The following is a 24554-nucleotide window of genomic DNA, read 5'->3' on the forward strand; positions in this document are numbered from 1 at the left end:
ATTGCATAATTAATATTTTTTTCTCTTTATTGGTATTATTCTGCTCAATTTGTTTTTGTAATGATCTTGTATGAACATTTACGGTTTCACCCTTTTAAACTTAAAATATGAAAATATGTTTACATAAATTTAAGCTATTACAAGTAGTTACTTTAATGTTTGAATATATTTCTCTTCCAGACGGTCTTTCCTGTTGAACTAGTAACAAATAATATTAAAGCTACAGGATTAAAGCCGGAAAGAAGTGATAAAGCTGTACAAAGTGATGGAGTTATTAATGTGGCGTATATCAACGATACTAATACCCCAGTGATGAAAAAATCTACTAAGATTTCGTCTTCAACTCATGCAGCAAGGCTTTAAAAACGTGATATAAGGATGTTGAAATTACATTATTAAACTAACGATGTAATAAAAGCCATTTTATTGCCTGGCTAATCGCTGAAAGCCTAAAAGTGAGAGAAAAAGTATTCATGAACATGCATAAACTGTTTTTTCTGCACAATCATGTGAATCATTAAAGTTAGCATTTGTAAAAATCATATTTCATTAACTTTTCATCATTTGTATGAGTTTTTAAGATTAATAATGCAGAATAATTTGTGGGAAGAAATGTATGATCATTTTTTGTTTATTCGTTATATATAGTAACAAACTTTGTGTTTTAAACCAATGTGAAAACTAATTTTTAATATATTGGTAATATCACTGTTAAAACTTTTAAGGAATATATAAAACACATTAAATTATTTTTCTTTTACAAAATGTTTAAATGTGTTTTTAAATTATAAAAAATAATCCTAAATTAGTGTAAAAAAATCTATTAAATGTGAAATTAAGTTCGAAAATCTGAATGATTTTTTTTTCAATTCTAGCGTTGTAAATTTGTAGTGTTCTCGTCAAATCGGAAAAGAATTATGATACTTTTAAAACTTTTAAATTTCATATATAATTCATATGAGGAGTTCCTTTTAAAGTTTTTATTAAGTTTAATTTTAATATTTCGTATTTAATTTTGATAATTTCATATTAATTAATTAAAAAACTCTTTTAAAACGAAATTTTTTTAAAATTATTTAATGTGTCAGTTAAGTTTTCAAAAAGTTAGAGATGCTTTTAATTGTTTAATATTCAATATATATTTTTTTATTGAGTTAAGGCTCTGAAATCACAGTGAATTCCATATGGATTGTCTATAAATATGTTTGCTTTTAATTTTTTTATATGTATGTTACATGTTTTGTTCGTATTGTACCATTGCATTGCTTTACAAGGATTATAGAAATTTTAAAAATTGTCAAATTGTAATTGATTTTCTCTATAAATTATGCAAATTAAAAATATTGCATATTTTTTGAATTTCCATGTTTACCCAATGCACCATGTTTACTCAATGCACCATATTACTCAAAATCGAATTTTGCAAAGAAATTTCCACATTTCAGACTGCTTTTTCTTATTTATAATCATAAATAATTGTCTTATTTAGTCTTCAAATTCTTTTCAATCATTTATTCAATATTTACCTTATTTGAACCTTTAACCTTTTAATATTGTTTTATATTAATGTTTTGCTTCCAGGTTTATGTTTTATGTTAAATGCAAGCAGTTATGTGTACGTTTTATGTTAAATGAGATATATATATATACAATACAAAGTGTACATTTAAAATAAAAGTACATACTTTATTTTTAATTTGATTTCATCTTTTAAATTCTCGTACATTTAAGAAACCATAATTCTGATCTTGAGTCGCCAGGGCTATGCGGGACGTTATATATCGCTAAAATGAAAATGAAAATTTAGAGTATCAAATTTAAATGAGTTTTGTTTTCATAACAAATATTCTACATTTTTTAAAAATTTTTAACATCGCAATAAAATCACATTTCTAAATGGATAAATGGAAATGGATATATTTAGAATTATTCTAATTTGTTTTCTTTATTTTTTTTCTAACCCCATACTAAATTATATTTAAAATCACATTCTTTTAAAAAATTTCTTGGGTGTCCTACAAGTACTGAGCGTAAGGCACGATGTCCAGTAGATCACCGAAGTCAAGTATTACTGGCTGAGGTCGGTGAGTTGGTGGGTGACCAATTTGATCAGTCAGCCAAAGGACTGGGGCTGCACGAAATCTGTTCTCGTTAAAAACTGTTCGACTGTAAAGTGCTCGACGTTTGGTTGTTCGGTGTACCAAAGTGGTGGAGCCATCCTAAATGCAGAACTTTATTAAAATGACATACATTTTCTGGCTTTTGTGCTCATTTTAGGTTTATAAGCCTTTTTCAAATAGGACAGATAGAACAATTCAGAGAAAGACATCCCGAAGAATATAGCCAGGGTTACAGCAGGATTCGAGCTCGCCACCTCCATCTAGCTGCAGAGGATCAAAATTCTGATGCCTTTGATTATTGGATTGTCTTCGGATTATCCAAGTTGAATTGTCTTTAGATTATCCTCAGTGATGTTTCCCTTCCCAGACGGTTACCAACAGCCAATCGTGAATCTCTAGTGCGACGTAAATAAAGTACTACTACATCTTCTTCGTCCCGGTAAAACATTGAAGTCAAGCATCACTGGCTGCGGTCTGTAAGCGGGTGGACGACGAAATTGATCAGCCTGTGTAGGGATCGAGGGTGGTCGGTATTGGTCCTCGTTGAACTGTTCTACCGTAAAGTGTCCGACTTCGTGCGCAGGTCGTCGGGCTACCAAAGCAGGGAAACCATCCCCTCTGCAGACGATCAAAATTGCGATGGTATGTCTTCGGATCATCTTCAGGGATGTTTCACAGACCCATTGTACAGCTCTAGTGCGACGTAAATAAATTACCTACCTACATATCTTCTTCTCATTCAAAGTCCCGCAGTGGACTGATCGCTAAGACACGGTTCCCAGAAGATCACGGAAGTCAAACATCACTGGCTACGGTCAGTGTGCTGGTGGGAGACCACTTGGATCAGTCTGCGTAGGGACCGAGGGTGTGCGGTATGGGTCCTTGTTAAACTGTTCTACTGTAAAGTGCTCGACTTCGCGTGCAGGTCGTTGGGCTACCGAAGCGGGGGTGCCATCCCCTCTGCAGAGGATAAAAATTGTGATGGCTTGTATTCTGATCATCCTTAGGGATGTTTCCATCCTCATTTCCCAGACCGTCGCCAATAGCCCATTGTGCTGCTCCAGTGCGACGTAAATTAACTACAACAACATCTTCTCATTCAAAAAATTAGCTGACTGATAAATTGTTTTGCGATTCCAATCATACGCATCCACCCTAATATTTTTTTTAAAAATCAATTAATATTACTACTAATTTTTTTTTAACTGCAGGCACTGAACTTATCTTTCTTCGCCATGGAAAGTGCCATTAGTGTTGCTCATTATGCTTTGCGTAGTGAGCACCTTGTGACCAAAGTCCTCTTTATCTTTCTAATTATTTAAAAAAAATATTTCTATTCTCAGAACAGAATTGGGAAGATAAAACAGTGACTTTTCAATTACCCGTTCAGAAAAATTCCTACTATACGAGAGTTGAACAGCTTAACTTACCTACATAAAATTTCAATTTCTTGTAACAAATTCCGAGTGTGTCCAAGTTTCTTCTAAAAAGTTCAATTTCTCTCAATAATACTTCTCCAGCATCGCCGTCAAAAGTATGCACATAAATTTTCAAGTTTTCTGCAAATTCAAAAAATTCTTTGCCAACCTTAAAAAAAAAGATATTTTACACAGTTTGTATTTCTATAGTTTAAATTTCTGTATTTACTTGAGCAATTGTATTTTACATTGCATCGATACTTTTATTCGTATTTTCCGAAAATAATTGAGCGATTGTTTAATAGCTAAAATTTGCACATAATGCTAAAGTATGCACATAAATTTTCAAGTTTTCTGCAAATTCAAGAAATTCTTCGCCAACCTGAAAAAAAAAGATATTTTACACAGTTTGTATTTCTATAGTTTAAATTTCTGTATTTACCTGAGCAATTGTATTTTACATTGCATCGATACTTTTATTCATATTTTTTGAAAATAATTGAGCGATTGTTTAATAGCTGGAATAATCGTTAAAAATTTGTTCCTTTTAAACTATATGAAATAGGGTAAGCTTAAAATTGTTTCAAACAAATGCTATTCCATAAGGCTGTGTCAACACTGTGACTAAATAAATTTTAGAACTGAGAACGCGTACACTAAATGGCAGTTACAGCTTGTTTCTGTTTACGAAAACTCTTCCTGCATTTGCTAACGAGGTACGTTTTAATTTTATCAAAATAGGAATGAAGGGAGAAAGAGAGAGAGCCTAAAATATTATTGAAAATTCGTAAAATTTAGAAGAAAATGATCAACTAGTGGTAGTTACAGCTTTCAAAAACAAGCTGCCTTTTTCGATTTAATACTGTAGAGTTTCGAGGTTAAAGGGACCGACAATGAATTACAAACGACGAATAGTGTTTTAAATATCCTATGCCAAAAAATGTAGTAATAAATTTGTAACTTGTAACAATTATTTTGGTTTTTATATGCTTAATCTAGCTTAAATATTTGTGGAAATATGAAAATTTTCATATATATACAAAAAAATGTTTTTTTGTCCTACGTTTTTTTGCTATAGTTTTAAAAATATTCATTAAAATAAAACATAATTTTTGGTGCAATTTAAAATTTATAACAAAATTATTGTTTCAAAATTAAAGAAAAATTTGTTTGAAACTGCGAAGATGTGAGTAATTAAAATATTCTTTTATACTGTGCATACGCAGAAATTTTTTTTACCTAATTCTGCAGGGAATAGTATTTAACAACCAATAAAAAAAGTCCGATTTGAATATCTTAAAAGCTCAAAAAGTTTTAAACAAATTTTAAAGTAGTTTTCGTACTCTTTAAAAGAAAGCTTAAAATGATAAGGGGTTTGCCACAAATCTCGTTTTTACTGTCGAACAAGATTTATTAAAAATGACAACGGCAATGTTGAGAATCGTCCCAATAAAAATATCTCTTCTTTCGCATGTTTTCTTTCCTTTTACAATAATAATATGTCAGTGTATGAACGTTTATTGTAAGGTATTATCCTTTGTTCTTTAATTTTCTCTTATGATAGACAATAATATTTGTAGAAAATCCCTTATTTTTAAATTTCGTTTAAAAAGTACAAAAACTACTTAGAAAATTGCTTGAATCTTTTTAAATTTTTAAGATATTTAAATCAAACTTTTTTCATTATATGCCAATCACGACTCACTACAAAATTAAGTAAAGAAATAGCTAAATTTTTTCCGCGCATGCGCAGTATAAAAGAAATACTTTAATTACTCATATCTTTCGCAGTTTTAAGCAAATTTTTCTCAAATTTTGAAACAATTATGTTATTAATTTTAAATTGCTCCAAAAATTTTATTTGATTTTATTGGATGTTTTTGAAGTTATAGAAAAAGAAAGTAAAGTAAAAAATTAGTTTTTTATAAACGTGTCCATATAAATACTTAAGCTAGATTTAAGAAATTTTGTGCAATTATTGCATATAATAATCAAAATAATTGTTACAAGTTACAAATTTATTGCTGGATTGTTTGGTATAGGGTGTTCAAAAACACTATTTTCCGTTTGTAAGTTATTGTCGGTTCCTCAAATCTCTAAAAACTAAACTTCATTGATAAATATGAGAAATCGCATGATCGAGACATTTCTGAAGTTATAAATGATTCTTTAAGTATTTCATTAGAAATATGCAGAAATGCTTTTTTTTTTCAATGGCAGGCACTGAATTTGAATCTTTGCCTATACTATGCCAGAATTGTTGCTCATTTCGCCAGTGGGCACCTGTGAACCAAAGTCATGGAGGCGAGCAACATTGCCCACGCCACACTGCCACAAACTCGTTTATAGGGTGGGCCACATTCACTCATCATACACACAACGGAGGACAGCACAAAGAGAGAGAGAAACATCCATGCCCAGAGCGGGATTCGAACCCGCAGCCTTTGGCTTCGCAGTCAGGCACGCTAATCCCCTCGGCCACCTGGCCGGCATATGCAGAAATGCATTTGTATAGAAGTGTTTCCATTATTTTGTTCACCCCCTGTATAATGCTGCAATAATTGTTTACAATTGTTAAAATTTGAATGCTAATTTTTACGTCTTTGCTTAGTGTAATAGGAAAATAAAGCTTTTCTATACTTGCATTTAAATCAGGAGACCACAGCTTAAATGAAAAAATGAAATTACAAGAAATAACTTTAAAAACTGTTAAACCAAATATTTTATCGCAGCAAATCGCTAACCTTTTTGGGGGATGTTATATTTCTTCAGTTAAAAGTTCTCCAACAAAGAGAGCTAAGGACACTGAAAATGGTGCAAAGCACATTTTTTTTATTGTCTTAAAGCACAAAAGAGGCAATCTAATTCCTCAGACTTGAATTCAAGAGATTTTTCTCCACTCTTTGGTACAAAGTATGGTACACAAAGGCTTGCGCCAAAATTCAAAAGACTTTGAAACCTGAAAACATTCTTATACAATGAACGTCAGAGTACATAAAAAAAAAGTGTGATACGTTAACAGTTAGCATGAAAGCCTAAAGTGGTCAAATTTAAAATTTATGATGGTGTTTTATATCGCCAAGTTACTTTTTGTTACCTTCTACTTACTTCTGTGGGTGTTGCTATTAGTCCCCAGTAGTGAGGCGTATAGAAATTCGCTGCGTAACTCATAATACACCAAGGATTTTTAGTATTTTCTCTTGTGTGCTGCTTTACTTCAATAAGCAGTGGAAGTGTCATACTATATTTCTGCTCTCTGATGTTAGCTCCTAATTAAAAAAAATCATACATATATTTTTTGAGATTTAAACATGGTGTATTGGAAACAATTTAAGCAAACGGACAACACCACGGCGAAAAGAAAAGGCAAGCTTAACAGAACGTTAATGCTGATAGTTCTAGGGATCCTGGTTAAGATCCTGGTTTAGATTTGGATAAAAGGGAAATGCTTACCGGTATATATGATAAATTTTAATAAATTATTCGCTTTAATCTATTTAGTTAGTATTAATAACGCCTTGTTACTTTTAATGATGACCGAATAATTACATTTCTGTCTGGTACCCGAACTGAACAACGTTTCACGAAAGTTTTGCATTCTGGGAACACGTGGAAAATTATCTATCTTAAAACAACATCAGTGTAGAATAGGAAATACCAGTCAATGGCCTGTAATTCAAGAGAAGAATATCAGACTAATGTACATCGGGAAAATGCCAGACGTGAAGGTTTATTCATTGTGAAAACAAGCTTTTTATCCTTTTTCAATCTTCAGTAAGTTCACTCTTCTGTCTCTAGCCGTTTTCTTCTAGAGATTTTTCTTCGCGATTTTAGCTAGCAATCCATAAAAAAGATGAGAAAGAAAAACTGTTGCATTTTATTTGAAATTTGTAAAAAAAAAATTAAAAATTTAACATTTTAAATTATGTTATAATACATGGAGGAGTGATTATGCAGCAAACAAAATTGCAAAATTTCCTATATGCCATATCATAACATATGCCAATTTTTTTTCCTATTGAATTCCTAGAATTTTGAAGCTTATTTCAACTATATTTGTTATGCTGATTTCAAATATGCTGTTTTCTTCTATCAGTAATATTTTTGGAGATTCACCCCAATTGAATTGCTAAAAATAAGTCGAATTAGGAGTTCTACAAAAGAAATAAAAAAGTGTCTGCAGTTGGAATTTTTAAAATAATTTCGATTTAATTTAGTATTCATAATTTCAAATACTGTAAATATTTTTTCCATTCTAATTTTAAAGCTTCAGCATCAATATACTGAATAACGTTTCTTAATTTCACAAATTATCAAGAAATCTTTGAAAAAAATTTAAAGAGTAAAATAATTTTTCTATTGAAATCAGCACACTAAAATGAAACTGAAATAGATTTCAAGCCTAAAGGCAACAAGCATATATTTTTCATGAGATTGTGAAAATTCCATGTCTTACAACTTAACTGCATTAAATCTTTAATAATAGAAATGATTGAGGAAAACTGCTTACAAACTTGAAATTTCGCTCTAGAGTCTAGACATAGTAGTCAAAATCTATTTGAAAAAATTACCGATATAAAAACGTTCGTTAGTTTGTGTAATTTTTAATGTGACCGCTTATCGTGTTTCAATGGTGACTAAAATTACTTGACGATTGAACTCATAAATATTGTAACAGAATTTGTTTTCCTAGAAATAAAAATTTAAATCTTTGTTTTGAATACTAATGTCTTTAAAAATTTAATTAACTGTTGGCGTAAAACATCAACGACTTTTCAGTAAATGTCATAACAATAATCTTTAATCTCGATTCCTAATCAGGAAAAATAAGTTTTCTTAAGATATCAATAACCACATTAAAAGGTAGATAAATAATCATCTTCCAAATCCGCTGGAATGCGGATGGATATCAGTAGGGGAGAGCTTTATACCATTTGACAATCGTACCGTCGGACGAACAGCATAGCCCTGCCATCAATTGATGATTAGCAAAACTAATCTGACATAGTTGTTCCTTAACCACAAACAAATAGTGTAGAGTATCTGGCAAACTTAAGGCTCGATTTGTGGTAGCTAGAAAATAAAAGGAAGACGTTTCATCGTAAAATAAAATATTTTTCTATTTTTCCTAATTGATTAGTGTTAAAAATTAAGATAGCGTATCGAACTTTTAATTGTGTTGTACTTAATCGTATGTTTAGTTAATCTGAACAGCTGTTGTAGTTGTAGTTCATTTACGTCGAACTAGAGCTGCACAATGGGCTATTGGCGACGGTCTGGGAAACATCCCTGAGGATGATCCGAAGACATGCCAACACAATTTTGATCCTCTGCAGAGGGGATGGCATTTCCGCTTCGGTAGTCCAACGACCTGCTCGCGACCTGCACTTTACGGTAGCACAGTTTAACGAAGACCAATACCGCACATCCTCGGTCCCTACGCAGACTGATCCAAGTGGTCACCCACCCGCACACTGACCGCAGCCAGTGATGCTTGACATCGGTGATCTGCTGGGAACCGTGTCTTAATGATCAGTCCACTGCGGGACGTTAATCTGAACAACTAACCACAAACTCTTTTACTTTTGTTGTTTTTTTTTCAATGTGTCGTACCTTGGGAATAAATTGTTAAAAAAGGAATGAATGGAATCTTGTACTTGTTAAAACAGGAACAAACTCATTCCTTTTAAGAAATGAGACTATATATGAAACAGGTGAAGAAGAAATAATGTGCAAATTGCCATCACCCTTAGCAACAGAATCTTCTGTGCGTCAGACGCAGTGAATTTCTGTGCATATGATAAGCAGTAGGAATTTCAGTTACTTTTTCATTTTTTATCTTTTGTTTTTTATTTTACGTTCATTAAATAACGTTTATTAGTTACATTTTGTTTATTTTTCATTTAGTACCAAGGTACAATACCCTGCATCCCAAGGTACAACTCTGCATCCCAAGGTACAATACCCTACAGCCCAAGGTACAATGCCCTGCGTCCCAAGGTACAACATCTTACATCTCCCAAGGTACAGCACCATGCACCCCAATAATTTTCAATTAACTTTAATTGATTTAAATTTAAATTGCTTATGGATTTTTTAAATGGTAAACAATAAGATATTTTTTTGCATTTCTACCATATTCTTTACCCAAGTAAAAACAAAAATATTTGTTTTGAAAATGTCCCTAGGTACATCGCTTTCCCCTAGTATTTAAAACTAAATCCTGGAAACTTTCAATTATTTTACCATATTTCAAATCTGCCAGAATACGAAAAAAAAATTTCCCTTCAATCTCTCTGTATTATATTTAAATTATATTTAAATTAAGCATCCTATTAAAGTTTTTAAAATGCAACTGCGGGATTTCTAATCTTCATTTAAGTAACAAATTTTCGTTTTAAAATAACCCAAACAGCCGTACTTAAATAATGTCACACTTTTTTTTCTAATAAATGAGCAGTGATGGTTCAGGGGATAGAGCGTTCGCCTCCCAATAAAGTGAACCGGGATTCGATCCCGGCGATGGCTGGTCGATAGAGTTCTGCATCCGGCTTGCACCGACCACAGTGTTGACGTGAAATATCCTCAGTGGTAGACTGATCATGTGTTAGAGTCCCCTTGCCACCAGGTTAAACGGTGGTAGGTTCTCGTGGTTTTCCTCTTCTTCTGGATTGGGTTCAAATTGCAAGGCTACGGCGTTGAACATTAGTAGTCGTAAACCCAAAACAATTGAGTCGGCTGTTCAACGACTGTTATAAAATAAAATTAAGAAAATAAATGATGTCACAATTTTTTAATAAATGCTGTCACACTTTTTCAATAAATGATGTCACATTTTTTAATAAATGATGTCACGCGTTTTTCTAATAAATGATATTACACTTTTTTTAGACATAATAAAAAATGACTCTGACCTTTAGTAAAATTTTCCATTATTTTCATTGAATCATCTAAAACAGCTTTAAAGTCGCACAGTCGGTGACTGATCAATTTTAAAAATTTAGCTGTTCTGTAGGACCTTTGTTGTATAAAGTATGCATGATCTTGGATTATATTGAACTCTGGACATGGAAGTCCTGCAAATAATCATTTATTAATTATTATAATATGTAAGAGCCATGTTTTCTTAAGAATTAGGTAGCTGCAATAGTAGATATTTCAAGAATTAATAGTACACAATCAAGAGCATATATTTATTAAGAAAAACAAAATATACAAATGCACAAATTCTCCAGAAATTTTCTTTTCCATTAATGCAAGCAATTATGTAACATTAAATTTTATTTTATTGGAGAAAATTATCAAACTAGTAAAACAGGAAAACGAAAATTTGATTACTTTCAACTTTCATTGCAATTTCTTAAAGTTGTGTGGAGAAATTGAAGTAAAAAATTTATTTTTCAGGGCGTGAACAGTTTTTCTGAGATTTTCTCGAAATGTTTGCGCAAATTTATCAAAAATTGTGAAAATTTGTCTGTATATACCCCAATAGGAAGACAGTTTCCAGGTATACAATAAAAATACACGCAAAAAAAAAATCCTTTTTTAAATCGCGATATTTATTTTAATATATTTAGAAATCATATTCATTCATTATTTTTATATCTTTGTTATTAATTACTAAAAATATTTAACTGATAACACTATTGCAAAAAAGGGTTTCTCAAGATTGAATAAAAATGTTTCAAAATAGCTTCAAAACAAATAATAGTCGAATTTGAAAACCACGTGTATTTAAAATTGAAAAGCGATATCAAGAACGTAATCAGACGCAGATCTAAAAAGTAAATGTTAAAATCTATCAAAATTTTGATCACACGTTTGTCATTGCCTAATTTATTTTCTGTCTTGTGTGCATCACATTGCGTTGCATCTGAGTAAAGTTTTCGGTCTATTCTCTAGGTTGTCCAGACCGTAACCCTGTCAAACCGTAACCTCAGGATTAATTAATTGAATTTAACATATCAGAACTTAGTTTTTCCCTATGTTTTACTAATTGAAGATATTTTTTGACTGAAAATAATTAAAGTAAGCCTTTTTATACATTTTATAACAATTTATCTTAATGTTAAAATTTTTCAATTCATTTATGATACTAATAATTTTTGATGAAAAATAAAGAGTAAATATGGATGAAATTATTAAAAGGAAAAAATTGCTCAATAAAAGAAAAATAGGTTCAATAAGTTTATATGTTTATTAAATAAATGACACTTTTGTCGTTTTTATGATTTTTAATGAAATGTATATAAACCTGGAAAAATTAGTTCAAAAATTTTAATTTTTTGTTTATACACTCTATAACAAAAAAATCGACGTACCAAGAAGGAGTTGTCCGATTGAAACGAAAATTGGTGGATAGAAAGACAATGTACAGAATAGTAAATGATTAAAATTTCAGAACAATTGAATAATTTATTGCAGAGTTACAGTAGCTAGCTAGTTCAATAAGGTGTTGACCCGCCTCTAGCCTGGATACAAGCTGCCACACGGCGTGGCATAGACCGATAAAGCTCCCGGATGGTCTCTTGCGGTATTTCCTGCCAAATTCGATCCAATTGTCGAACAAGGTCAACATTCCGTGCCAGATGCAATCGCCTTCCCATCATATCCCATACATGCTCGATGGGAGAGAGATCTGGTGATCTGGCAGGCCAAGGAAGAGTTTGACAAGCTTGCAGACAGTTCATAGCAACACGTGACGTATGTGATCTGGCATTGTCCTGCTGAAACACCAGCCCAGGGCGCTGCAAAAGGAACGGTAGCAAAACAGGAATGTCGTCGACGCACCGCTGTGCTGTAAGTGTACCTCTAATGACGACCAAAGGGGTCTGGCTGTCAAAGGAAATGGCACCCCAGACCATAATGCCTTGTTGAGGGCCGGTGTGGCGTGCAATAGTGTAGGCAGGATCCCCCCTCTGCCCTGTGCGTTTCCAAACACGTCTTCGATGATCGTCAGGACACAGTTGGAAACGGGATTCGTCGCTAAAGACTATGCGTCCCCAGTTGGCATCATTCCAGCCATATCTGTTCAAAACATTCATGCATACGAAATTTCAAAGCAATCGGATGATTGCTTCTTGGTGTGTCGATTTTTTTGTTATAGAGTGTACTTATAAGGGCATCAAAATTTTCGATGTTCACGATTATTTTCTGATAATTTATACATTTTCAAACAATTCTGAAGGTGTAAAAATAGTGAGCCTATTATTTATTACTATTTTTTTTTTATAAACGAAAGTTAAAGGTTTTAGAGATCAGCCCATCTATGTATGAGAGAGATCTTCTTTGGCAGTATTCGAACCAAGATCCTCCGGTTTCGTAGTAGGATGCTCTATTCCCCGTAATTCCGTAGTTGTACAGTACACCTAAGTACGAAAAAAAAGAAGGATGCTTCATATAGTAGCCGCTGCAATGACACATCATGATTTCCAATTTCAATGTTACAAAGGGTTGCAATTTGGGAAATATGGTTCCAATAGCTTAGTCAGGAGCATACATCAGAATGTTACTTATAAATAGTAACGAGTAAAAGTCCGAGTACTTTAAGCAAAAGTAACGTGAAAAAAATTTTGATTTGAAAAAGTAACGAGTAAAAAGTACAAGTACAAAACAAAAAAGTAACGGTTTTAAAGTACATTTCGTGGAAATTGAAAATTCAGAGTATCCGTAAATTTCATTGAAAAATATTTTCTCTTAATTGAAAATGCAAAAAAATTTTTTTTAACTGTATAAAAATTAGAAGGCAGGAAAATGTTACAAAGTTTATGGAAAAAGTGAAAGTTGAAACTGTACAGACACCAACAAAAATAAATATAATGAATAAATGAGTAAAAAATAAATAAGCAAATAAATAAATGTTTGCTTATAAAAAGGAGTTTTAAATTATAACCTACCAAACTTTTCAACTTTTTAAACCTATCAAATCTTCAGAAATTTTGTTTTTAGTTTCAGAATTTGTAGCAATAAATTAATTTGGTGAACAAATTCGATAACATTATACTTTTTGTTTAAAGAAAGAGATAAAAAATAAAAAATTGTGTTCATATATACATAACCCCTTGAAATTCATTAAATTAAAAATTATCTTCCGTTTTTATGAAAATTAAAAAAAAAAATTTTTTTTTGAATTTTAAACAATGACGATTTTCTAATTTGTTGTTTATTTTCTACAAATAAAAGATTGAGCCCAAAAATTTTAATTTTAAATTTATTCATATGATGAACTAAATGTTTACATTGTAAAATTCGAAAATGGGGAAAAAATAATTTAGAAATATTTTTTGAGAAATTATTTATTTTATTTATAAGAAAAAATAATTTCAAAAGAAATTTTCCGAGGAAAATTTTTTAAAAAATTCAGAAAAAGTAACGATTTTTTTTTGTTGACATTCTCGTCACTTTTGTTTTTAATACTTTTCCCGAAAAAAGTAACGAAAAAACTAGTAGAAGTACTTAATTTAAAAAGTAACGAAGAACAAGTAAAAGTACGTACTTTTAAATTTTACTTTCCTTACAAGTAAAGAAAGTAAAAATATAGTATTGTCATGCTTGGTCAGAAAATCGGTAATTTTAATTTCACTTATTTCGATGTTATCTTGAAAATTACAATTAATGTTATGATGTGTTATTTTCGCTGCTACTATATAAATTTTTCGAACTCTCCCTAATTTACGGTATACAACTATAGTGGATAGAGCATCCTACTATGCTCCCGGTGGTTAAATTTCTCCCTCCACATCGCTTTTGAAGCTATGCTTTTTACAAAAAAACGTAGTTATGCTGTTTTAATTTTGAATACACGGGGTTTTCAAAATCAACTATTTTTTCTTTCTTAGCTATTTTGACACATTTTTGATCAATTTTGAAAAAAACATTTTTTTTACAGTGATAGTGGCAAAACTTTTCTTGAAATACAGTCGAGTTACTGTCTTATTTTTATTTTATTGATTATATCAAAATTAATTTATTGATTATTCAAAGTTAATTTATTGATTCCATTACATAAAAATAATTTATTGCTTCTGTTGATTATATTAAAGTAAATTTTCAAATGTTTTCCTCGTTTTTCTTTTCAAGTTATTTACAATAATCAAGAGTGTTTGTAACTTGATATTCACTTTTAAGTTGGTTGCATAAATGCGTCTAATGAAATTTATTTCAAAGCTGTATCTAACCATTAAATATCTCATTTAATTCTAAAGGATAATATTTTGATGTTATATTATAAATTAGTTTAAAGTAGTTCTTTTTATTAGAAAATAGCTAATTCACTATTCTTAACGTGTGTTTCAATAACTGAATTTCAAATCAGCATTTAAAACCGAAGGTTGAAACGCTGACATTTCGAATTAACCAACTGTATTTTAAAGATTTAATGAAGCATTGTGCCACAAATGAGGAATAAAACTTCCTATGATTGTTCTTTTTTTCTCATCTTTAATAAGAAATAAACCGAAAAATTAAAACAAAGCTCAATCGAAGTAATATAAAAAATAATGGTTATTTTTTATCTTCAAAATTTTAATAAATTACATTGTATTAAATTCTTACATGTTCTTAAATTTAATCTCGACTCATATGACAAAATTTTAATTTAGGGGATACAATATCTACTTTCATAATACAATATGAATAATAACTTTTAAATACAATGTAACTCTCATAATATAATATGAATATAGTTCGCTCTCCAGGAGTTGGCACTTGATTCCACCTTCTCGGATTAAGAGTTCATTTGAGCTCGGGAGTAAGAGGAGAAAAGTCTCCGCGCTTGAAATTGAAACAACCCTTAATGCGCGCCAAACTCAAACAGTGAATTCTTTTTCAGTCACTTACTTCACTTTATCACCCGCTATTATACCTTTCGTTAATCTAGCCAATTAAATATATTGCAGCAAAATGCCTCAGAAAGGACAAACTATTAACTCGAAAGAGACAAATATCAAATTTATGAAATACTTAATGTGAAAAAAATGCTCATAAAGATTGCGAAATAAATGTTTTTGTCATACGATCGCCAAATAGCAACCTTGTTCAAGATTGTTCACATCCTTTTCCCAAAAATAGCGAAATAGTATTGTCAAATACCATACGTGATGAAGGCGGAGCCAAGGGCCAACTCCTGGTGAATGAACTATAATAACTATTAAATATAATGTCTAATCTCATACTTCTTAAATCTAAAGTTTCTACTTTCAAATATTTAATTACGAATAAAATTTCATGATGTTATTGTTTCTTTGGGTCATTTACCTGTTGTTCTAACTTTAAATTCAATTGCATGCGTGCAACGTACAATGTCTTAAGTAATCAATTGACATCAACTGACCATGTAATCAATTGACATCAATTGTACATGTAATCAATTGATACTTCTGAAGCAATGAACAGTTTTAAATATTTGGCAACTTCTTACCTTCACACAAAACTTGACTTATAACTTGAAATTCTTGATGAGGGGAGAGATAGAATGTTCGTGGATGAAGAGATGGCACTTTAAGTCTAAAAGTGTAAAAATAGGGAAAACACTCTGATGAAATGAGGAAAACACTATGGTTTTAATAATCAGTTCAGAAAACTAAAATTAAACAACAAAACATTTTTGAAATATGCGATACATACGATTCATTTTCGCGGATATCACTCGCTTTAACTAAGCAGTACTTTGCAGTAAATAAAAAATTTTTGAGATATTGAATTTTTAAGCTCATTTCATGAAAGAATTTAAAGTTATTTATCTTCAAAATACAATTTGAATTAAAATGATGCTTTGACTGAAAAGTTTAGTGAATAAAGTGATAAGCCACACTTTACATCAAACTGTTTCTTAGCATTGGTTTCAGGTAGGTATTTCACAGGTTTTGGGAGTTTCCACTAGGTAATGGCAAAATTCGTTAAAATTCTTTATTTTCAACTTAGAAATCATGATTTTTCACCCATACTATTCCAACAAGTGACAACAAAGAGTGTCATCATATTGCACCAAGACTTTCTCAGCTCAAGTATTAAACTGATGGAACCAGGAATTTTCCGGTAGTTAGAGAACCAGGAATTTATTTCTCTCTCTGAAGGTAATAAATCAGAGAGAGAAATTAAGTCCTGGTTAAGCGTAACACAGATAAAACAAGAGTGAAAAAGTATTCAATTTTTCAAAGAATAAACTCCCAGCATCATCATAAAATATAGAATTAAAATTGATTTCGCAATTATTTTTTTAAAGTTACTCTGATTGCATAATTTTATTAAAGAATATTTGATTTATTGAAATGATTCATTTGCCAAGAACTTACACAAATAATGTAAATTTTAAAAAGGAATGATATCAATAAAATTTTAAACTCTGTTTGCTAACAAGAGATAAAGGTTTAAAAATCCGAGAAAGTTTAGACTTAACAATGTTCAAGTTATTTGATATAATGAATTACTGTAAAAATATCGAGCTTTCTTTTTCGTGTATTGGTCTAAAAATTTAATTTAGTTAGTTTGTTTCAGTAATATGTACTTAAAAAATCTAAACCCACTTTTAATATACTTCATTTTTTATTTTATTTTGATAATTATATTAAACATTAAAAGTATAGCTTTTAAGAAATGTATGTATAAAATTTGCTTGTACTTATAAAATTTGCTTATATTATTATGGTATGATTTTTAAGCTAAAATGAGAGTTTATTAACCTAAATTAATTATAGAAATTGACTTCAAAATTCCCCGAAAAGAAATAACATTTAATAGGAAAACATAATTCTTAACTTTACGTAGCCCAATTCCTGTGATCTATAGGGTTCGGACCAATACAGTATGACACTTTTTTCAAATGTGATACTTTTAAATCAAACTGTTCCTTACTATTTTTTCTATATGGGTATTTTACAAGTTCCGGAGTTTTTATTAGATAGCAGCACAAACAGCAATATTTTCATTAGATAGCAGCACAGAAGCATCTTATTGCCGAGATGGAATTCATTGAGTTTTTTATAAAATAATAGCGAAAAAATGGAATAGAAGTAACACTTTTGAAATATGCTGTCAGAACCATTTTTAAAATGTGACTTATAATTATACTGCCCCACGACCTTTATTTTGGCTTAAAAAGAGTAATCCGATATAAATTTTTAACTTAACTGTTTTGTAACAATCCTGTATTCCCATAAAAAGTGTACATTAGATTTTAATGAGTTAAATGCTTAATCATTTAAAAATTATTTTAAAAAAAAACAATATCCACAATTTTTCATAACAATTGCTATTTTTTATGCTGAAAAGGGAATGTAATTATTAAAGTAAAATAAAATTCTTGCTCTACCAAGTAAACATCCTCCTAAATTTAAAAATAAACGTATATGTTCTGTTGTTTCTAATGACACTTGGATAAGCCAAGCTCACTAGTCATTTGCTTTTTACGAAATAAATCATGAGGGTCAACCTTTCACTTGACAAGAGAGCACCACAAAGGTTAAAGTATACCTTAGCTAAGAGCCTCAACGATAGATGGCAGAACCACTCTTTCCTAAGGCCACTTCCTAAATTTAGACACAGATCTGATGGGAAAGGAAATTTTTTCCAGATCCCTATAGCCATGTTACTAATCAGCCACCGATCACAGGAATTTCGATTCCACAGATTGTACAAGCACGTATATCGGATGAACTCGGTGGGTTTTGGAGAACATCCCTAAAAACTGGGCTACCACGGCCCTAAAATATGTTCTGACTATTATGAAGATGTAGCTTATCAATATATTGTTCCAATATTTTCAATTAAGTATATAAAGATAACTTAATATAAATAACTAATTAAAATGATTAATTAGAATTTTTTACACCTATAGAATGTCTATATTCGGTTTTAAGCAGTTCAATGTTTTTATCCTTCTATTTTACATTTAAAACATGCAGAATTATACATAATTTTTGTAGCTTTTGATACCAATAGCACTTAGAAGGGAATTTCAATTTCAATATGACGTTAATTATAAAAATAAAATTTGGTAAAGTAAAATATAAAAAAAATTATTAGATTTAAAAAATTTTTAAAATATGCTCACTTGGTCATTTAAAAAGTTTAGCTAATTATTATATTGTACCAGTATAAGTTACTAATTAAAATAATTGGCAACAGTTTTATAATCTAATAAAAATATTGTCGAAATATAAGCGACTTACTAAAATAATTAATAACAATTTTGTATTCCAATAAAATAAAATTCTTATTTTTTTGAAGAATATATCCGTTTGAATTAAAAGAAAGCCTTAATTAATTAAAGAAAGCCTCTCTTGACTATTTTAAAACTGTATCTTATCATTATGTTGCCCTAATATGAGTAACTAACCAAAAAAATTGGAAACAATTTTGCGTTAGAATAGAATATCTGCATTAGATTTTAAACAGTTCTAGAAATTATTTCATATCATCTAGAAGTTATTTTTTAAATGCATGCATAATTGTCAACAGTTGAAAAGACAATTGCTACTATTAATAGTACTTTAAATTTAATCCATCTTAACGGTAATTATAAAAATAAAATTTTATGAAGCAAAACTTTTGCTCTTCTAAGAAAAAATCAGCCTCAGTTGAGAAAAAGAAACAGAAAAAAAAAACGTTTTTAAAATAAGATTTTTTGATCATTTCAAAACATAGCTTATCATTTGTGTTAAATATAAGTAACTAACTAAAATAATTTGAAACAATTTCGTATTAAAATAGAATATGTGTATTAAATTTAAAACAGTTCTATATTTATCATCTAGAAATTATTTATTAAATGCATGCATAATTGTCAGAAATGATTCAAATTTAATGTACCTTAACATAACGGTAATTATAAAAATAAAATTAGATAAAATAAATTCTTACTCCTCAAAGAATACATCCGCTTTAATTGAATTAATCATCAATAAAAACAGTGGCAACATTTCCCAAACTATTATCAATGATGGAAATAGTAAAGTCGATTCAAAACTTAAAGAATTGTTAGATTTTTACACTTACTGAAGTTAGTATCATTTCTACTCATATTTTCCTTGTGATATCAGTTTCCTGTTTTCTGGGAATTTCCTGTCAGTGTAGTAACAATTTGTATACTTCACGATTAAGAAGAATTTCAAAAGAAATTACGCTATGGATATTACGATTATTATGATACATTTAAAGGTTATCTCATAGTTTAACTAACTTAGCATAGTTGTTTACATTAGTTTTTTTTTAGCTCTCCTAACAAAATAAATTTCATAAACAAATGATAACCTTAGTTAAGTGACAGGATGAATGTAAGATTTTGATATCAGAATGGGTTTTTCTTTTCTTTTGTAAAAATAAATAACGACTTTCGTATTCTTGTTTTTTAAATGTTTGTTTGAAAACGTTTTCCTCTAAAGCTTTTTACAGTTGTAAAAATAATAGAGCTAATGTTAAGAAAATTTATTTACCTTTCTTTGTACCGTGTTTTTATTGCTGGAAGGGCTGTGAAATTTTGTTTAAAAAAGCTTTTCTTTAAAGCTTCTTTATTAATAATAAAGTATATTTTGCTTCATTATTATTTAAGACTTTGTTAATAAATTCTGAATTAATAATATCGATGTCACGGTGAAAGACCGAAATCGGTGGTTGTTGACTTTCACCGGTGAATGTCGACAAACACCAAATACGTCGGTGAAAGATCGAATATTTCATTACATTCTTGTATGTACATTCGGACCCTAACCGGTGTATGTCGACAATCGCAGATATGCTTTGGTGAATGTCCGAAATATTTATTGCATTCGATTTGATATGAATTTATTCGTGGATATAATTACATTTATTCGATATTTTAACCCTACACTGATGTTTTTTTAAGGTTAAGTGCCACTGCCCGGTATACATTTGCCCGGTACACCCTACACTGATGTTTTTTTAAGATCAAGTGCCATTGTCCGGTATATATTTGCCCGATACTCCAAACACTGACGTTTCTTCTAATATATCGTCAGTAAGTATTAAAATATAGAATAAATATAAATATATCAAATAAATATAATAATATTAACGAATAAATTAATATAAAATTGGATACAACAAATATTTCGGACATTCACCAAAGCGACTATGTGATTGTTGACATTCACCGGTGAGAGTCATAAATAAGGTTATTTAGCAAATATTTCGGACATGCACCAAGCGACTACGTGAATGTTGACATTCACCGGTGAATGTCGACATTCTCCAGATTATTGAGAAAAAAAAATAAAAATTCATTATCTTTTCAACTAACTTTATTTCAAGTTTTCATGTTTGTACAAAACTGAAGATTTGAAGTTCAAAATGTCGGAAGAAAATTTTGAACTAAAAAACTCTTAATGATCTAACATCCAATATCAGTGCACTCTCGAAAATTCGGTTCAAGGTTGATCCATTTTTTATTTTGTTTTAAACCATAACATGTTGCACATTTGTTTCAACCTTAATAAGATATAGAATTGAAACAAATTTCCGTCCCGGTTTAAACATAATTTTATGTAAACATGTGTACTACTGATTGAAATGCAAAATAATATGGTTTACTTGATGCCTAACAGTAGTTGCAACACATTTTTGAGATATTATGGTTCATGTTATTGTTGTTGTTTTTAATGACACTTGGACAAGTCATGTCCACCAGTCATTGGCCTTTTGGGAATTAAGTCAGGATGGTGAGCCTTTCGTTTGACAAAAGAGCACCGCAAGGATGAAAATGCGTCTTAGCTCAAAACTCCACGGATAGATAGTAGCACCACTCAACCACTCATTTGTGGGGCCATTTTCTCAGTTTAGATATAGATCAGAAGAGGAAGGAAATTTTCTCCTGATCCCTGTACCCAAGGTAGTGTTCAACGACCGACCACAAAATTTTTGATTCCTCAGAATTTGCAAGCACGTGCATCGTGTGTACACGGTGAGTCTTAACAGAGTCGAGGATCGAAACTCCGGACCAGAGTCCGATTTTCTAACCACTGGGCTACCACAGCTTGATTATAATTTATAAAGCACCAAACCTTTAATCAGTGTAACAACCCAAAAAGACATTTACCAAAGTGTTATTATATGCAAATAATATGTGGAAAATATTAAAGCAAGTATGCTTGGATAAACTTATAATTTATTTGTTGTTGTAGTTAATTTACGTCGCACTAAAGTTGCACAATGGGCTATTGGCGACGATCTGGGAAACATCCTTGAAGATGATCCGAAGACATACCATCAAAATTTTGATCCGCTGCTGAGGGGATGACACCCCCGCTTCGTTAGCCCGACGACCTGCACGCGAAGTCGATCACTTTACGGTAGAACAGTTTAACGAAGACCAATACCACTCACCCTCGGTCCCTACTCAGATTAATCCAAGTGGTCACCCACCCGCAGTGATGCTTGACTTCGGTGATTTGCTGGGAACTGTATCTTGATCAGATCACTGCGATAGATTAGTAAGATCAGTCCACTGCGGGACACTTATAATTTATAGATGTATTCATCAATTTCATATGATAGAAACATTTAGCCCTTAGACTTTTAAGAAAACTAAGTGCTAATTGTTTCTGGAAAAATAAGTGAAAATGCTTGAAAAATCTATTTTTTCAAGTTAAAAAATTTTGATAAAATTTTTTTTTTGTCTAAAAGTATAAACAATCAGAAATTAAAAAAGCATACGCTCTTTAATAAAATCATTGTTACAGACTTAGCTTTAAAAATATCTCCATAAAAATAAAATATAGATAACTAACTGTTGATATATCAGTAGTTTTGGGTTTCGTTTCACAAAACTAATGAAATAATAATCTGAAGATTAGATCATTGCACAATAATACCATTAATTTCTTAAAGAAAGGTAAAATTAGAAACCCCAAAACCACAACAAACTTTGTTTGCTTATTTGATGCTGTCATTTTAAAATCATCAGCAATAAAATGTGCAATTTTTAACAAAGGAATCAGTGGAGTAGAAACAAAACATTCGAAAAGAATTAATCCCGTTAAAGTGTTAATGTCCTTGCCCAAGAAGCTGTGACAAAGATAATTTTCTTTTGCGTTGTACCACATCGCGATTATGTGTTTGGGTTATGTCACTTTCCAGGAAGAGCGTCGAAAACTGTGGTATAAATAAATAACAAAAATAGTCTTTGTTACTTAAGAGCTTGAAGGGCAAGGTCCAATTGCATTACTATAATCAACCACGCGTAGCCATCTTATATTTTATCAATTTCTAAGTTACAATGCTCTTTCAAGGGAAAAATCTTGAGAATTTAATTCATTATAGAAAGATTGGTATGGATATATGAAGTTTTTGGGTATATGAAGGTCTATTTGACTGTAAGTAAACAGATCATTATCTTTGATATAGATTTGATTTGGTTTAAAATTAGTTAAAGTTAGATTTAGACTTGGAAATTGCTAGCGTAATAATGGAAATGAACAGGGATTTCATGGAAATTTCGGTATACTGAAATCTTGTTAAGAAATTCTGTTTTGTTTAAAGCAAAACGTTCGAGTTTTGCTTGAAAGATGGCGTGTATTTGATAGTCTCATTGAAAAATTTTTAAACTGAAAAATAACATTGATGCCTGGAACAATAATACGATACGAATTAGTTGCAAATTTAATAAAGTTTCAAGCTGAACAATGTTTTCGTTCAAGTTGTAACATAGTATAGTGCAATCCAGTTTAAGAAGTACAAAAATTTCGTTCCACATCGCATCTATTCAGTCTTTATCATTTTGAGCGATATAATGGCTTAACACGCTCTAAAATTTCAAATAGAGTAAATTTAGTTTTCCATAAACTAACATTTATTTGTAACTATTATTTTTTTTTTTAGAAAAGTTAATATGATTTATTTTGTAAAAAATATTTTTTAATTCTATTTTCCACCCAATAAGTTAGTTTGATAAATCAAACCATAAATTATTGTTGGTAAATCAGAAAATACCAAAAATTTTGATAAATCTGATCATAATTATTTTTAAATTATGTAGATTTTAAGTAAGAGATTGTGTATCTTATAACGCAATGGAGCTTAAGAAGTGTTGATGCATAAGAATTTTAAAATATGAGGTATTTGTTGATATGACAGCTGCTGTGAAAATAACTCTTAACAAAATGATATAGATCTGAATATAGTTCTTCTTAATAACTCTTAACAATTTCTTTTTAAATTACAAAATAACACTAATAGTTACTTATTTGTTATTTACTCATAGAACTAAACCATTATTTACAAGAACACATTAACCAGACAAACGAATTTCAAAAATTCGACGCTGAAAAACATTTAAGATTAAAAAAAAGCAATTAAATTTTTTTTTAAAATTTTGCAACCAATTTATGTGACAGGGCATAATTCTTTCCTTCGAGAACTAATGCTTTTGTTCAGACATTTTCCGACAGATGGCAATGTAAATAAAATGACATTGCATTTTTTTTAAGAATAGAAATCAAATTACAATATTCACGAAATGTGCACTACCTACCGCAATTACTTGCTGTTATCGGAGAACCAAATAATCAAACAAAACGAGAAAAAAAGAGAAGCATTTGAGGAGCTGTCTTTCAAAAAATTTTGGAACAAAAATCAAGTACTCCAAGGGAAATTTTATGGCCTGTTTCATGATTTTCTGTAAGAATCGTTTTTTTTTCTTTTCTGAAAGTTTTTGATAACCGTTCATGCTGTTGTTGTTGCTGTTCATTTACGTCACACTGGAGCTGCATAATGGGCTATTGGCGACGGTCTAGGAAACATCCCTGAGGATGATCCGAAGACATGCCATCACAATTTTGATCCTCTGCAGAAGGGATGGCACCCCCGCTTCGGTAGCCCGACGATCTGTACGCAATGTCGAGCACTTTACGGTAGAACAGTTTAACGAGGACCAATACCGCACACACTCGGTCCCTACGCAGACTAATCCAAGTGGTCACCCACCCGCACACTGACCGCAGCCAGTAATGCTTGACTTTGGTGATCTGCTGGGAACCGTGTCTTAACGATCAGTCCACTGCGGGAC

The 24554-nt window shown here is 30.7% G+C and overlaps 2 protein-coding genes across 3 annotated transcripts in view; one reads left to right on the forward strand and one right to left on the reverse strand.

Annotated features, from left to right (window-relative positions):
• The window catches only part of LOC107451058 (sodium-coupled monocarboxylate transporter 1), a 49604-nt gene extending 47908 nt beyond the window's left edge, over positions 1-1696 (forward strand). For both annotated transcript variants that reach the window (XM_016067039.4, XM_043046902.1), the window contains exon 15: positions 181-1696. In XM_016067039.4, coding sequence (XP_015922525.1) covers positions 181-363 — 183 coding nt within the window. In that variant the 3' untranslated portion in view covers positions 364-1696. The remainder of the gene's footprint in view (positions 1-180) is intronic.
• Positions 1662-19537, reverse strand: LOC107451059 (uncharacterized). Its single transcript, XM_016067041.3, has 6 exons — positions 19397-19537; positions 15957-16042; positions 10453-10614; positions 6647-6807; positions 3551-3707; positions 1662-1784 (listed from the first exon to the last, which is right to left on the reverse strand). The coding sequence occupies exons 1-6, from the start codon at positions 19453-19455 to the stop codon at positions 1711-1713; spliced, it is 699 nt and encodes a 232-aa protein (XP_015922527.1). The 5' UTR covers positions 19456-19537; the 3' UTR covers positions 1662-1710.
• Positions 19538-24554: the final 5017 nt, after the last annotated feature.

Source organism: Parasteatoda tepidariorum, chromosome X1, assembly GCF_043381705.1.
Source record: "Parasteatoda tepidariorum isolate YZ-2023 chromosome X1, CAS_Ptep_4.0, whole genome shotgun sequence".
Taxonomy (NCBI): domain Eukaryota; kingdom Metazoa; phylum Arthropoda; class Arachnida; order Araneae; family Theridiidae; genus Parasteatoda; species Parasteatoda tepidariorum.